Genomic DNA, 15,136 nt, shown 5'->3' with positions numbered 1-15,136 from the left:
TCATGTTAAAGCGGAAGAGAACTTTGAATTTTCAGCCGAGCAAAATATTTCTGCGAGAGTGGCATATCACTTAAGAAATTAATCAAATTAAATTTGTAAATTAAGACAAATCATAGTGCGGAGGGGGGGGGGGTTAAAGAAATGTGACGTGGTTTTTAGGGGAGGGGTCTGAGGAAAGCGTGACGAAGCGTGATCTGGGGGGAAATGCTTTTTTTCGCGTGACGTAGTTTATGGACGGTCCCTTAAGAGGTTTTCCTTAAATAATTAAATAAACATAATTGGTATTAATTATTTTAATCGCCATTAATTTACCTTTATTCTAGTTAAATCGTTTTAAGAAACTTTTTTCCTAAAATCATTTTAAACATAGCTATTGTTGACGTTTGAATTTAAGCGTATGCCTCCAACAATTTTTGGAAATTTAAGGCACATAAAGCCAGTGATCGTCATAAGATAACCCTTTGGGGGAAGCCCCATTAGGAGGCTAGACGTGTCTCGTAACCCGATCGCCGCGTATTTCTTAATCCTTACGATGGGAGTAGAAGCCAAAAATTGCTTTCTGCGAACACGTTTGCTCCGTTTTACCAACTGAAAACGCGGTGACAGACACAGAGACGTCCAGTGTAATACCTCTCCGTGACGTCATCGTCACGCGGATAGGTAAAATTGACTAACGTAACATCTTATTCTTCTTCTACACACCAGGTTAAACAAAAAGCCTATCGTATACATATATATGCGATATGGCTAAATATATTTGATTATGCACGTTGGCTGTAGACGTAGTCGATAATAAAAGCAAATTTGGCAATTCCCACTGCGAAAAAAAATTAGGTTCCAACTGAAAAGTACTAGGTACAAGGCGAAAGTCAATACGTGAATAATTAGTTTACCCAATTACATCTCCGGGGAAAAATACAACGATTTCAATAAAATCGATGGAATTGAACATATTTTCGCTTTGAGTTTGTTCTGCTTCAAGGCTAATTGGGACCCAGTATTGAAATTGCTAATCAAAGTTGGAGTGCAATCAGTGCACTCCTATCATAAAATCAAAATTAAGTCAAACGCAAATAAAATTTACATAATAATACAGTACGTACAAGAAATCATTTTCTCTAACCATGAGTTCATAAGATGTGTTCTATAAGTTTGTCACTGGTTACTGAGAGCTTGTTATGAAGTGACGTAGGTCATAGATTCTTGTAAAGCGACGCCTGGTGAGGCGCTGCTGTCAAAGGCTTAGTACAGAGTAAATAGGAAGATATACTGGAAATTGCAAAACCGAGTGTAGTCAATGCTAGCGTTGTTCTGGAACTAGCTCTCAGTAAGTCTCTAGCATTACGAAGTATAGGTTGTGTCATCCTACTTATGGAACATATCTTATAAACTTATACTCTAACCAAAAGCAATGATTTGGTCATTTCTAAATAAACACCGACCCTGTTCGAAATTATTCACGATATGAGAGGGGGGATATTGAGGAGAGAGTGACAAAAGCTCTACGCAGAAAATGGGTAATGATTTTTGGGATGTGGTGCACTCCTGTAAGCCCAGGGCTCCCTCACTCTCGCGTTGGCGGAATTTTCGCCATATTGGAAAATGGCGCCAAAAATAAAGACAAATGCCAATAACTCTGCTTCTACTTACCCGATTCACAAGTCACGCAAGCCCTTTTCTTCAATTTGTCGGTGCCCAATGTGCGCCGCCGCCAAGAGAAAGGATGCTTCTTTAAAAAAATTGCTCGAGGATTGGAATTAATTAAAAACAAAGGAATTTAGAAAGCTTCCTTAGGGTTTATTTTTAATTTCAGTTTAACATACTTAGAAACAACTTATTCTACGTGTACCTTAATATAGCCAGGTACCGCCCCATATATTATGTCCGCGCACGAAATAAATTTAAAATGGATAATGATTAAAATATCACATTTATCACTTCGCGATATATACTAATAATATTAATAAGCGAGTTAAACGCTTAACCCAAACCAAAATAGACAAGGCCTTAGAACTAATTAAAATTATTGAGCAAAATCATTCGAATAAATATTTATAGAAAGAATTTTTAATTTCTTTTTGCCGAAGCAAACAGGCAATATGCTGTACCAGGAATACATATATTTCTTGTGCTTCTGCTTGGAATCATTAATAGGCTATGTTCTGGTTCTATCTGCTTGAATAACAGGTGAAGAGGTGTAGAAATCGCCACCCCTGACGTCATGCATAATGTATTTGAACTAAAAAACCATGTGATACTGACATAGCCCAGCGGTGTCCTCCCATTGGATCGAATCCCATTCGACCAAATTGCCACTCGACCGATTTGTCTGAAATATGATTTCTAACAAATGTCTATGTAAAACATCTTCTCTCAGTGTGGTTCTCTGATTCTCCATCACGTTTTACTGCTGACGTTTCATTTCCTTTTTGTGGCTTTTAGTAATCCTTCGAAGCACAAAACAGCCGTAGAAATTGAAATTCCAATCAACAAAATGTAGATTTCAAGAATAATATTTTCCAAAGTCAGAGGTTTAACAGCTTCTTCCTCACGGCCGTGTTTAGGTACGAACATATTGGGTGTTTTGTAATTACATTTAAACCGGGCAAGTTTAATTATTGGTGGAATTAAATCGGCACTGCTAAACCATGACGCTCTGCAAAACAAATGTTAAATTGTTGATGATTTCCGTGAAGTACAGGTCACAACCTAGGGTAGGAGTAATCAATTCATAGCTTAGATCGTCATTTAAGTGGCGACATGAAATATTGCAAGAAATTGGAGAAATAACAAGTATTGGAGAAAAAAATACGAAGTAGAGGTATTTTACGAAAACAACTTAAAAAGTTTGCTAATAATTAAGAAATTTTGAGATATATATTAAATATGCAAAGAATTCGAAATATCAGAGGAAATGGCGAAATAACAAATACCACTAGTGTTTCTAAAAATTGCACAGATAAAGGCGAGGTTGAATTTATTCCCTTCAGAGTAAATCCAGTTCCATCAGCTAGAGCCTACCTTGCTGCATAATGTTTTTCTGCGCAAACTAGCTTTAGCCGCGTAGCTCTAGGATTCCGTTATATAGTTCCACTCCTATTCCTCATAGTTTATTTACTAGGTTTTTTAATAGTGAATATTGCAATAGAGTTAAGGTCTCCCTATTCCTTTATTGAAGAAACATCGTTGACGAAGCTGTGTTTTATATGTGTGTAAGAGCTATTTTACAGTATATTTTTGTTCATGGTGGCTTGAAAAATTATTAATAAATTCCATTGTTAGCAAAGCTAGGAATATGTAAAAGTTAAATGGACAAAATTGATTCTCTGAAGTAACAGACATTCGATTTTTCAGAATTAAAGACATGATTATAAAACTTAAGTTATATGAAAGAAATTCTTACTTTCGTTTCTTAACCAAAATTATGGAACGCCGTTTCGGCCAAAATTATGTACTTGCCAGGTTGTTATATAGTACGAGGCAAGTTGTTATATAGTACGAGGCAAGTTGTTATATAGTACGAGGCAAGTTGTTATATAGTATACGGACGAGGCAAGTTGTTATATAGTACGAGGCAAGTTGTTATATAGTACGAGGCAAGTTGTTATATAGTACGAGGCAAGTTGTTATATAGTACGAGGCAAGTTGTTATATAGTACGAGGCAAGTTGTTATATAGTACGAGGCAAGTTGTTATATAGTACGAGGCAAGTTGTTATATAGTACGAGGCAAGTTGTTATATAGTACGAGGCAAGTTGTTATATAGTACGAGGCAAGTTGTTATATAGTACGAGGCAAGTTGTTATATAGTACGAGGCAAGTTGTTATATAGTACGAGGCAAGTTGTTATATAGTACGAGGCAAGTTGTTATATACGACGAGGCAAGTTGTTATATAGTACGAGGCAAGTTGTTATATAGTACGAGGCAAATTGTTATATAGTACGAGGCAAGTTGTTATATACGTGGACTTAGATTTATTTTTTCGAATAATTGGGAGAGGTGAAGACAGTAATGGCATCACTATATATATGAAAATAGCTACGGTAAGGAAAGAAATGTCATTTCCCTCGTGAGCTGGGAGGGGGCGAAAAACGAGGGGACGAGAAGCAGCAGTATATATTGGTGAAATTTCAGGGGTATTAGAGAGTTTAAGCATCCCCTATACGCGTACGTGTAGCCACCTTTGACAATGCATTGGTCTAATGCACTGTGGAAGGTAGCTACACGTACGCGTTTAGGGGATGCTTAAACTCTCTATTGTACCGCCCCCTTCCATTGACTGGTTTTCTGTTGAACTTAGTTTTACCATAGAGACTATAAACCCCAAGGAGTGGAAGGAATGCCTCAACTTGTTGCCCCTTTTTTCCTGGTACAGGGCGACTTCCGCTAAGCAAAATTAAACGGGCCGGAAGCTCTCATGTACCAATTTTGGAGCAACATCATTATTTGCGCTTGTAGAGCGGGGGACCTGCCACTCCTTGGGGTTTATAGTACTTAAATTAAAGCATGATGGGTAATTTATACTGCTGCGTATAGCCTTCCTCTTTACCACTCCATGTAAAACCTTTTTTCCTTTAAGAGTTTATTTCGTGGAAAATTTGTGAAAAGTTAAGAAAGTAATGGCAGCTTCATAATAAAAAGCGCTACGATAATGAATGAAATGTCAAAGCTATGTATACTCCTCTTTTAGCCACTTTGTACCGCATGGGTATAAGAACCAGTTTTATTTTTGATTGAAGTGTGTTCGAGGGGTTGGAAACTACCCCAGTTCGAAAGGGTGTACTTATAGAGTAGTGTCGGTAGAGAGGGGAGTAGACAGTGTATCTCTCCCTCTAGGCGCGCTTTTGTAAGAGTGGATACTGTACGCGCCTGGTAGGGGGATGATACTGAGCTAAGAGATAGAAGGGTATGACGTTTGCATACGTAGAACTGACATTACTCTATTCTATGTGACCGTGGTGCTGACATTTTCTGTTGACTAACTAGATGGTCTCTCTTTTTAAAGTTAGGGAAAACCAAGGATGTATGGAGTCAGGGGGTATGCAGATGTTTTCATTTTTCCCTATAACTTCAAAGGGCCACTGGTTTATGGAATTGTATGTTAAATGTTTTTGTGATAATAACAGCCTCGACGATACATTTATTCATACTGTATCTATTGAAAAATGAATGCAAGTGGCATTTTGACTTTTCTGTTAATAGTCTTAATACTATTATTTCACGTTTGTCACTGTAATGATGTTTTGGAATATTTGAGTGAGCTTGATGGATTTTGTGAGTCTCTTCTAAGGTGCCGATACAATCTAGATTTAAACGCTTTGGAACTTTATCATAGACGATTAGAAGGTCACTGTTGTATTATAAGAAGCTACATAATTGCAAATCTAAATAACGAAGAGACTGCTTTAAGTTGCGCTTTAAATGGACTTCTGAATATACTCTATAATAGTTTATGTGAAATGCTGGAAGATTTGCAAGGTATTTTGAGTTCAAATGTAGATCTGGTATCGGACCCTTACATATGTCCGATAGTTCGTTCTGGAGCAATTGGTAGACCATATTTCGATGTTACGAGACAACAAATTGAGTGGTGCCGAGATACATTAAATTTTTCATGGCAAAGGACTTCCGAAGTATTAGGAATCAGCATTAGAACCTTATTTCGGCGTAGAAGATATATGGGTATTGAACCCACTACAGTAATTTCAAATGAAGTTCTCGATCAGAGCATTGTGCGAATTTTAAGGAACACGCATAATGTCGGTGAAACATACGTTATTGGTGGATTGAGAAGCGAAGGTGTTTGTCGTCACGTTCCTCGATGGAGAGTTAGGCAGCGTCTAAATATTTTGGATCCGGTTGGAAGAGCCCTTAGAGGAAGAACGCCTATAACCAGAAGAAGATACAAAGTTAAAGGTGCAAATGCTTTATGGTTAGTAATACAATTTTGATCTTGTTTCTATTAACATACGGCTACCCGACAGATAATTTTTAAGTAAACAAAACGCATACATATTCGTAAAACCATAAGTTTATAATATATGTTCCATAAGTGTGACAATTAAACCGTTTCCCATGTTAAATCTTTACTTACACCCAGTCACACAATGACAAAATATTTTGAGGGACTCCAAGATATGAGCCCGTTATATGTCATTATAAGGTGTTTGGTTTTTCTTTCTTTTGGGCCAATCAGAGACGAGTGCCGAAAGTAGTTCGTAGGCGTTCCCTAATCTCTCTAGATGTAAACAAACGGCGGCCATTATCGATTGAGCGAGCTAAACACTTCTTAAGCGGCAAACGCGTTGCAAAATTAGGTTTCGTACGCGAATATTTGATAATTTGATATGAGTGAATCAAAATCAACCCAGTGTAATTTAGGCTTAAGAATAGTTACTAAAATGAAAGAGAAAGCGAGTCAAACTAACAAAGTTTCGACGGGAACACTATTTTCCGATTATGAAGTTGAGCAAAGGCTTAAGATATCGCCTCCACCAGAACGTATTGAAGATAGAGTAAAAGAATTTAAGGATAGTGAATGCCAGGTTGGTTGAAATATTACTGTTATTTTCAATCAAATTAACGAAGCTTTCATGGTATTAATCTGAGCTACTTCTAACTTGTAGACTGATGGAAACTATTTTAGTCAACCTAAATGTGGGGATGGTCCCGATAGTGTCAAAAAACAATTTAACTCTATCGTATCCACTTTTAAACGTTTGATATCATTTGAGATGGAATCCTCAAATAGTCAAGTAAATATCTTTTACGAAACAATGTGTAGATCATACTTAAATAGTTCATTGTAATTATTTATCAAGGTTTATATCAAAGTAACGAGAAAAGGAATGTTTGATATTGAATTGGGTGATCCATGCTGGTATATTCTTTCACCTGAGGGAAAATTGTCATTTCATGTGACTTATAAAGGCCTTGTTCGAGAATGGGATGTTGTGAAGGAAGGGAAAATTATAACAGAACTTGTAGAAGACCTCTTTGCAGATTTTTCTTCTAAAGAAAATGTATTTTGTACTGGTCTTGATGGAGAGTCAGTGGACATTATACCGAAATTAGCTAAACCTCCAAAAAAACTGGTCCGACATTCTCTACCTAAAGAGCATTGCATGTCGACAGACTGTCCAGCGTGGTTTAAAAAACCTGTAAATTCTCATGGTCCACTTGAAAATGTCTGTACAGCATGTAAAAATTTAAGAAGATATTTGCGCCTTAGTTTGAAGAGACGAGTAGTTGGTTTAAATCCCGTTTGCCGCAAAAGAAAAATTGATCCATCTTCTACATGCCCAGTTACCTTTCTTTCACCTTCAAGTGCAAATTTAAAAAAGAGACGTCAACATTATCGCTTCCAATACATGAAAATTAAAAATGCAAAATTGAAGGAAAAAGTGAAAGATCTTACAATAACTCTTAAAGATAGCCAACATAAAGACATGAAAAGTATTGTTTCAATCATTGAAGAAAGCTTTCCGGAAGAGCTTGACAAGGTACTTAAGGGGAAAGATCCATCTACCAACATCGAGGAGCGAAAGCGTTTGCGTCAAATTTGGGATAACGATTGTAGCATGTATTTACAACGTGAAAAAGACGATTTGGAAAAAGATCAGAAGAGAAATGGTAATATTATTCAACATAAGATATGAATAATTTAAATATCTAAATTAATATCCTTGCCTTTCGCAGCTCCAGGACACACTGGTAATCGCTGGACCGTGCTTTCTTATCGAATTGGTAAGCTAAGAAAAAGAAATGACGATTCTGCCTTTAATTATGCACTTTGCAACCTATTTTTTCAATTTATATTCCTATAAATGTAGCTCTAGCCGTCGGTTGCCGTAGCAAAGCAGCGTATGAGGCACTAAAGAGTTTCAAAATATTGAACCTTCCTAGTTGGAGATCAATTCAAAGAAAAACTACTAAAAACATAGACGATCCGGGCATCAACATGGAATACTTAAAAGAGCAGAAAAGAATTTATAACACGTTTGCAAGTGAAGAGGAATCTCTAGGCTTTCTAAAGCCAAGGGGTGACGGCATTTTAATATTCGACGAAGTACGAGTAGCTGGAAAAGTGTGCTGGAATAGTAAAAACCATAAATTAATGGGCGTAGCTATGCCTATTCACGAATATGCCTATTTGGACGATCTTTATAAGGAGGTGTCTGACGAGAAAAAAGTGTCTAAAGCGAATTACATGTTACAATTCTTATGGCGGGATTTGACCTCCAACTACGATGTCATTGGACCATATTTTTCTCTAGCCAATACCGCAGACACTCAAATAACCTTCAACTGCCTATTTGAAGTTATTAAAGCGTTTCAATTTGCGGGTTTCAACATTTCTGGTCTCGTATGTGATGGAGCAAGTGCAAACCTTGCGTTGATAAAATTAACAGTTGGATTAGAAGGGCAATTTAGCTACTCAGAAACGGAAAACTGTGAAGAAATTGACATTAAATTTAATCCCTGCTTTCCCAACCCTCACCGCTTGGGTCGAAATATTTACTGGATCATTTGCCCATCTCATCAGGTTAGAAATATTTATTTAATAAGTGAATGATAATGGAAACTTTGTCTCTTTTCTCCTCAAGATGAAAAGCATGATCAATGCGCTATATTCCTCTCATGATGAGCGAGCCAAAAAGTTTCAGAACTTGGGAATAGAATTTGGATGGAGTCAAATTGTTGAGCTAAAGCAGCGTGATGATCATCGCAGGAAACTGGGAGTACCCCGTCTTGTGCCCAAGTTATTGCAGAGCTATGTCGACCGAGATCCATGGACTAAGTTGAATGTGAAACCAGCAAAAATACTACAAGTATTGGCTCTTGTGGTCTTTGATTCCTTCTAATTAATATTAGTAACGGTATAAATCTAAATCTGCATTTTAGCAAATGGACGTTCTATCGGCTCTTCACGAATATGCGAATGCAGTTGAAACATCACCTCCAAAAGATCACTACGAAGTTAAAGCTACACTCGAATACCTTAAAGCCTGCAACAAATTATTCGAAACTGGGACATTGTCATCTGATAAAATAACGTCACTGGGTAGTGATGTTATGGTTAATCTCCGTTGTGGACTTAATTATTTTGAAGACTGGCTCAAGTACCTAATCGGTAAGTATGGATTTTCTCTTGTGGTTCTTGTAACAATTATACTATAATGTCAGCTTCTTCTGTATAGTGGAGGATACCGACTTCAAACCTTGGAGCATCAAACAGAAAAAGTTCATCTCATGGCAGGTGAAAACTATAGGCCTACATAATTATGTAACTCTGCCATTAAATTACCTTATATTTTAGACCTGGGCGCTACTGCGAATAATGGTGTTTGGAATGGAGGGGCTTGTAAAAGAGTATTTCGAAACACACCCTATGGGCTATTACATTTGCCCAGTTAGAATTAATGGTAGTGGGGTGGAAACACTATTCTCTCAATTCAAACAAAACTCAGGTGGAAAATTATCTAGCGTAAATTATTGCACTTCGAGAAAAAACTATCTTACCAAAGTGGACACAAGAGGTCATCATAGTGGTCGTGGCTATCGAGACGTACCATTGTATGTGAAGGACTCATTTGCAGAAAAATACAAGAGTGAAACGGCGAAATCAAGTACTACAATAGGCAGTTCTGCATTTCTTAAAGTTGACAAATGTCCAAGAACGCCAAACAAACGTGTAACCTCCCCACACCAAAAGACCACACACGATTTAAATGAACAAAATATAGTCTGGGAAGCTGCTCCAACAACACCCAAAAGATATTCGAAAACCACAAAGATTGTCAAGCTAAACTTCTGAAACATTTTATGAACATATCTTTAAAAATTTATTTGGTTTTCTTTGGTTACCCTTGATAATTTAAAGGAACTTTTTTCAATATTAAAACAATGAAAACTACCAAAATATCACATGAGTTACAATACATAATTAGAGAAATGCACAGGAACCCTTTTAATTCTTTTAGAAGCATGGCCCTCCAAATCATTTTTATGATCAGTTTTGGGATGTTTGTTTGATTTTGTAAAATCATTAACCAGAGCTTCAACACTGCTCTTTTTACTCTTAGTATTCTTTTGGTTTTCTTTGGCATGAACGGTATTTTTTGAAGTTGCACGTTTTACTGACTTTTTGTTCGGTAATTTCCTAGGCCTGGCCAACAAAACTTCAACGTCATCTCCATTTATCACTATTTTACTATCACTATTTTTAAGGTCATCTCCATTTTTCACTATTTTACTATCACTATTTTTAGGGTCATCTCCATTTATCACTATTTTACTATCACTACTTTTAAGGTCATCTCCATTTTTCACTATTTTACTATCACTATTTTTAGGGTCATCTACATTTATCACTATTTTACTATCACTATTTTTAGGGTCATCTCCATTTTTCACTATTTTACTATCACTATTTTTAGGGTCATCTCCATTTTCCACTATTTTAATATCACTATTTTTAACGTAGTTATCCTTACAGGTTTTCCCATTAAAGGTTTTGCTTTGCTTTTTAAAAGGTTTCAATTTGGATTTGTTTTTTTGGGATAAAATGTAGAGATCATCCCTAAGCCCGCTGCATCCCCTCGATGATAAATGTTTTTTTTCTTTCTCAGCTTCATCCCTGGCTGTAATAAACTCGTTCGATAAAGCATGCATAAATTTTCTTTGTAACTCTGGAAGTATTACAAGAGCTTTATCTTCCGATAAAACGTCCTTGGTGCACGATAAGAAACAGCGTTTCAAGTCCTCTTCATGGTTTTTAACATGGTTCGAGACAATTTTAAGAATGTCTTGACCATACTTTTTAAATCCTCTTTCATTTAAAACATCTCTGCATAGCTGATTAAGTTTTATAAGGAAAGGGTTGAGAGATTCCTTGGGAATGAATAGACCTCCTTTATCCCGCATGTTGATTCCAGAAAACGTCATATCCGCCTTTTCTTCTGTCGTCCGCCTTAGTTTTAATGCACAGTCCCACAGTATTTGAGCTTTCTTACGCTGTCCATCAGATAGGTGCATCTTTTTCCCAAATATAGTCCGTTTTTTATTAATTTTCCATATCTCACCCATACAGCCACCACCTATTGTGAGCAATGATCGTTCATACGCTGCCACTTCCTGTAAGAGGTTTTCATTATAATTGGCCAATAGTCCAACAATCAGATTTAGATACGTACCGAATTATTTAATTCCTTTTCCTGGGGTGCTTCATTAAAATCACATAGTTTTTGCCTTGACCAGGTAGCGAAAACCTCGTACGCGTATAAGGATAGTAAAACCAAAAAATTGTTTTGCGCCACTAATGAACGGTCACTTGTGAAATTATGGTGGGCATCGAAGAAATCAAAGTGTGTTCGAGATATCAGATGCCACTCAAATCGTGCAGCATTACTGTTCGTTCTCACGTCAATTTTTGACTTTGATGGCTTGGGTTTATGTTTTTGATAGATTTCAGAGAAAAGCTCCACTAAATGTTCTATTATTGGAGTTACTTCGCCACTATTTTTCAACGTGTTATGAATATCTATTATCTCACTTTCAAAATTTCTGGGTACAGCGACCTCAATGTTCTTTAAAATATCTTCAGTGGATATCTTTAAACTTGCCATATTAAATGTTACATTTGGTCCATCCTTTACTACAATATCTTTAAAAACGTACTCTAAGTCACTAAGCCTTGGACTAAAAATATAACCAAACCAAAATCGGGAACACTACGAGTCCGAGGCTCCGATGTAACTGAATGCACATACGACCCTACCGCGCATTGATACATTTCCGCGAGCTTCAGAGAGTGCCCGCTAGGAGGTTTATTTCAAAATTTGTGACGTCATGCAAACAAGATGCACAAGGCACTGTAAGACTGGGTCTCAGTAATAATTTTACCTGATTGTCACACTTATGGAACATATATTATAAACTTATGGTAAAACCTAAATAGTTCGAAAACGAAAATATAACCTCTCCGTGTCCAGAAGATTACCGTAACTTAAGACTTTAGTAGTTCAGTTGGTTAGAGCGGAGTGAAAACATAAATAGTTAAATACAAAGTTTTAATAGATGATTGTATAAAATAGAAGGAGGTTCTAGAGATAATGTACCTGTGCGTCATCCGTGATGTTTTGCATCACGAGAGAGATAAGGCGGATGTAAACTGAGGTGCGTCTAGTTTCTCAGAATGAGTTCTGACTGACAGAAATTATCTGAGCCAGAAAATATCTGAGCCAAAAAAACTCGAAAAGTGCAAACAGACGCATTTCTTTCACTAAGTACAATTTCAAACCTACGTCAATGATGACGTGGAAAATTAATAGTAGTTAGGCCAATGCTCAAAAGCGAAACTCATGACTAGGAACTAATGTTGAGATTTTATAGATAAGTGACAAATGATGAAAGTTTACTACTTTCCATTCAATATTCTTTCATATTGTCACTGCTATATTCTTAAAACATAACTTTTATCTGTTTCTGATCATAATACCGTGTTAAATCAAATTCGGCGTGAAGGCCGCCACTTCTCTTGGCAAGTAACCTCGATTCTATTCTGACTGTTCGCCTCAGAAGCTCAGAAATCGTCGGGTTCTACTTCCGTTCAGAACGAACGTCTAGTTTCTCAGAAGGAATTTCGGAGTCAGAATTCTGAGTCATTTCTGAGAAACTAGACGCACCCCTGACGACCTTTCACGCATTTTTCGCACGTGAAATTGGCGCACGCGCATTAAACGCGTGAAAAAGTACTCAGATTGCATCCGTCTTTAGAAAACCTTTGTCGCGAGTCATGACTGAGTCTGCACGTGAGGAATGCAGAGACGCTGAGGTTAGTTTCGAACAAGCCGATCAAGACCTCTAAACAATTTATATATTCACCTATTAAAGGTTGCTCCAAGTCATTTTTGCTATGCCTGGAATTTTTGAGTAGCTAACACGGCTTTAGACCGAGTTAGTCTGTTTTTATTGTTATATTTTGCTTCAAAAAATTTAGACATCATTATAGGGACGGTGAAACGGAAATAACGCCATTTTCGAACCAAAAATGGCGGTTGTTTCAATGACGTCACAAAAATATACGTAAAAATTCAACGATCGATGTGAAACCAATCACGACGCGTCTTCTCTCGAGCGAAGGAAGACATCGGAAAAATGCGCATGATTCATGGAAGTGTGAATTTTATCATAATTGCAATTAAGCCTAAATTTGGAATTTTTTCTTTTCACCCGCGAGATAACGAGCCGTGCATTGGTTTTATGTCGTATTACGTCAAGTTTCTGTGACATTAGAAATCAGGACTTCCTTTGATTTTTTTAATAAGTAAAATGGAATTCATTCAGCGGTAGATTCAAATAAAATACTCTTCATTTTACATTTCGCCCTCCCTTAACTAGCGTGAGATAGGAGAATTGAATATGCTATTCTTATACAGGCACATGGACAGCAATCATAAACTCATTTCGTGGCGATTTGTCTTCCATGGATTGATAGACGGCTTCAGTAGGATGGTCATTCATGTACATTGTGCAACTAATAACAGAGCCTCGACAGTATACGATCTTTTTATTCGTGGGTGCAGAAACTATGGCCTACCGTCTCGTGTACGTGGAGATATGGGGGTCGAAAACGTCGACGTTGCGAGATACATGGTTGCAGAAAGAGGCTTAAATAGAGGAAGTTTTATAACTGGACTAAGTGTCCATAATACACGAATTGAAAGACTCTGGGCTGAAGTCAATAGAGTGGTTTCTTCATATTTTCGGGCTTTGTTTAAATTCATGGAAGACATAGGGGTTCTTCATCAAACGAATGAAATGCACATTTTCTGCCTCCACTTTGTTTTTTTGCCGAGGATAAGAAGATCCTGTGATCAATTTCAAAACGAATGGAATAATCATTCTCTTCGAACGGAGCATGGATATTCACCATTGCAATTATGGTCCTTAAATCGTTTAGATGAAATACGCAGGGAAGAAGAGCACATAGAATACATCTCAAACCCGAATTTGTATGGCGTTGACGAGCCTTCTACTCATCCACCAATAAATACAAATAACAACGTTGTTGTACCCGAGAACAGATATAGACCTAATCCTGAATTTGAGGCTTTGTTCTTGGAAATAGATCCCCTTTCTGAAGACGGCAACCATGGGATAAACCATTACTTGAACCTTATAAATATATTAAATAGTTAACGCCATATATCATCATTCCAAAAATTGGGTTGTTATTTTCTGGAAAATAAAAATATGACGCGTGCTAGACATCTATTTCTTCTTGATTTTTAAATAAATTCCTGATTTAACACTGTGTACCGGTACGGTACGCCTCCACAGTTTTCCCGTTCCCGACTGAACGGACTTATGGAGCGTAAACGGGTTACATGGGCACTCGAGGCTATCGGACAGACAGAGAAGAATAGCGCAGCAAGATAGAATTTTAGAATGACGTCTGAAATGCAGTTTAAGTCCACGCAAGACTCGAGGAGCTAATCACGGAATACGCGTAACCATTTTAGCACTGCCAAAGGCAGAACCTTTAAAGATCATGCGTATTCTCTTTAGTACAGTCAAAAGTACAAGCGTGTACACCGATTACGCTGAGTGATTGGCCCCTTGGCGAGACAAGCAATAGACCCTTTCGACGAGAAAAAAGGGTGATGCTCCAAAGTCGTCAATGCGCAAGCGCAGCTCCAAATTACCACAGCGCATGCACGAAAAAGCAAAGTGGAATTTGGGATTTTACCCCTGCTTTTCCCCTTTATTTTCGTCAAAAGGGTGTATTGAGACTAGCAATTGAGACTAAGTTAGAGGGATATTGTTAAACGTCATATTAATCTCATGTTTAGGGGATCACACACCATTCATCGTACTAGTTAATATAAATGTTTCACCGAATACATATTCCATGTGAAACTAAAAAGATATATTTGGTACAAGGGTTTCATGAACCCGTGCAGAGCCCCTCAGTGATGTCTGTGACTTCCGGATGTTCCGGTCGAGCACGTCACTGGAACTACATGAAAATTTCATTTTTTTCCAAGGCTTAGACGTGACGACGAAATAAACAAGGATTACAGTTTCCGTTGCCTGTCAAACCAGAGCAATTATCTTTAGTTCATGGTGAA

At 37.3% G+C, this 15,136-nt stretch overlaps 3 protein-coding genes across 4 annotated transcripts; 2 read left to right on the top strand and 1 right to left on the bottom strand.

Annotated features, from left to right (window-relative positions):
• Positions 1–4,229: 4,229 nt before the first annotated feature.
• On the top strand, positions 4,230–14,277 carry LOC149596234 (uncharacterized). The gene is made up of 2 exons (XM_089861524.1): positions 4,230–5,934; positions 13,442–14,277. Exons 1-2 carry the CDS (start codon positions 5,168–5,170, stop codon positions 14,202–14,204), a joined length of 1,530 nt encoding a protein of 509 aa, XP_089717650.1. The 5' UTR covers positions 4,230–5,167; the 3' UTR covers positions 14,205–14,277.
• LOC149596236 (uncharacterized) lies at positions 6,026–11,233 on the top strand. Of its 2 annotated transcripts, XM_089861522.1 has the most exons (10): positions 6,071–6,547; positions 6,629–6,757; positions 6,824–7,634; positions 7,701–7,748; positions 7,835–8,547; positions 8,609–8,833; positions 8,907–9,135; positions 9,203–9,261; positions 9,322–9,631; positions 11,095–11,233. In XM_089861522.1, exons 1-10 carry the CDS (start codon positions 6,350–6,352, stop codon positions 11,115–11,117), a joined length of 2,745 nt encoding a protein of 914 aa, XP_089717648.1. In that variant the 5' UTR covers positions 6,071–6,349; the 3' UTR covers positions 11,118–11,233. The 2 variants fall into 2 exon arrangements, with proteins under 2 accessions (XP_089717647.1, XP_089717648.1); XM_089861521.1 differs by lacking the exon at positions 11,095–11,233 and having other exon boundaries at positions 6,026–6,547; positions 9,322–9,926.
• Positions 9,857–11,629, bottom strand: LOC149596235 (uncharacterized). Its single transcript, XM_089861523.1, has 2 exons — positions 11,198–11,629; positions 9,857–11,138 (listed from the first exon to the last, which is right to left on the bottom strand). Exons 1-2 carry the CDS (start codon positions 11,627–11,629, stop codon positions 9,936–9,938), a joined length of 1,635 nt encoding a protein of 544 aa, XP_089717649.1. The 3' UTR covers positions 9,857–9,935.
• Positions 14,278–15,136: the final 859 nt, after the last annotated feature.

This window comes from Phalangium opilio, unplaced genomic scaffold (genome assembly GCF_054372755.1).
Source record: "Phalangium opilio isolate 3A_F unplaced genomic scaffold, DU_Popi_V2 ptg000390l_1, whole genome shotgun sequence".
NCBI classification, from domain to species: Eukaryota; Metazoa; Arthropoda; class Arachnida; order Opiliones; family Phalangiidae; genus Phalangium; species Phalangium opilio.
The sequence above is the reverse complement of the archived record's forward strand: the minus strand, read 5'-3'. Positions and strand labels throughout refer to the sequence as shown.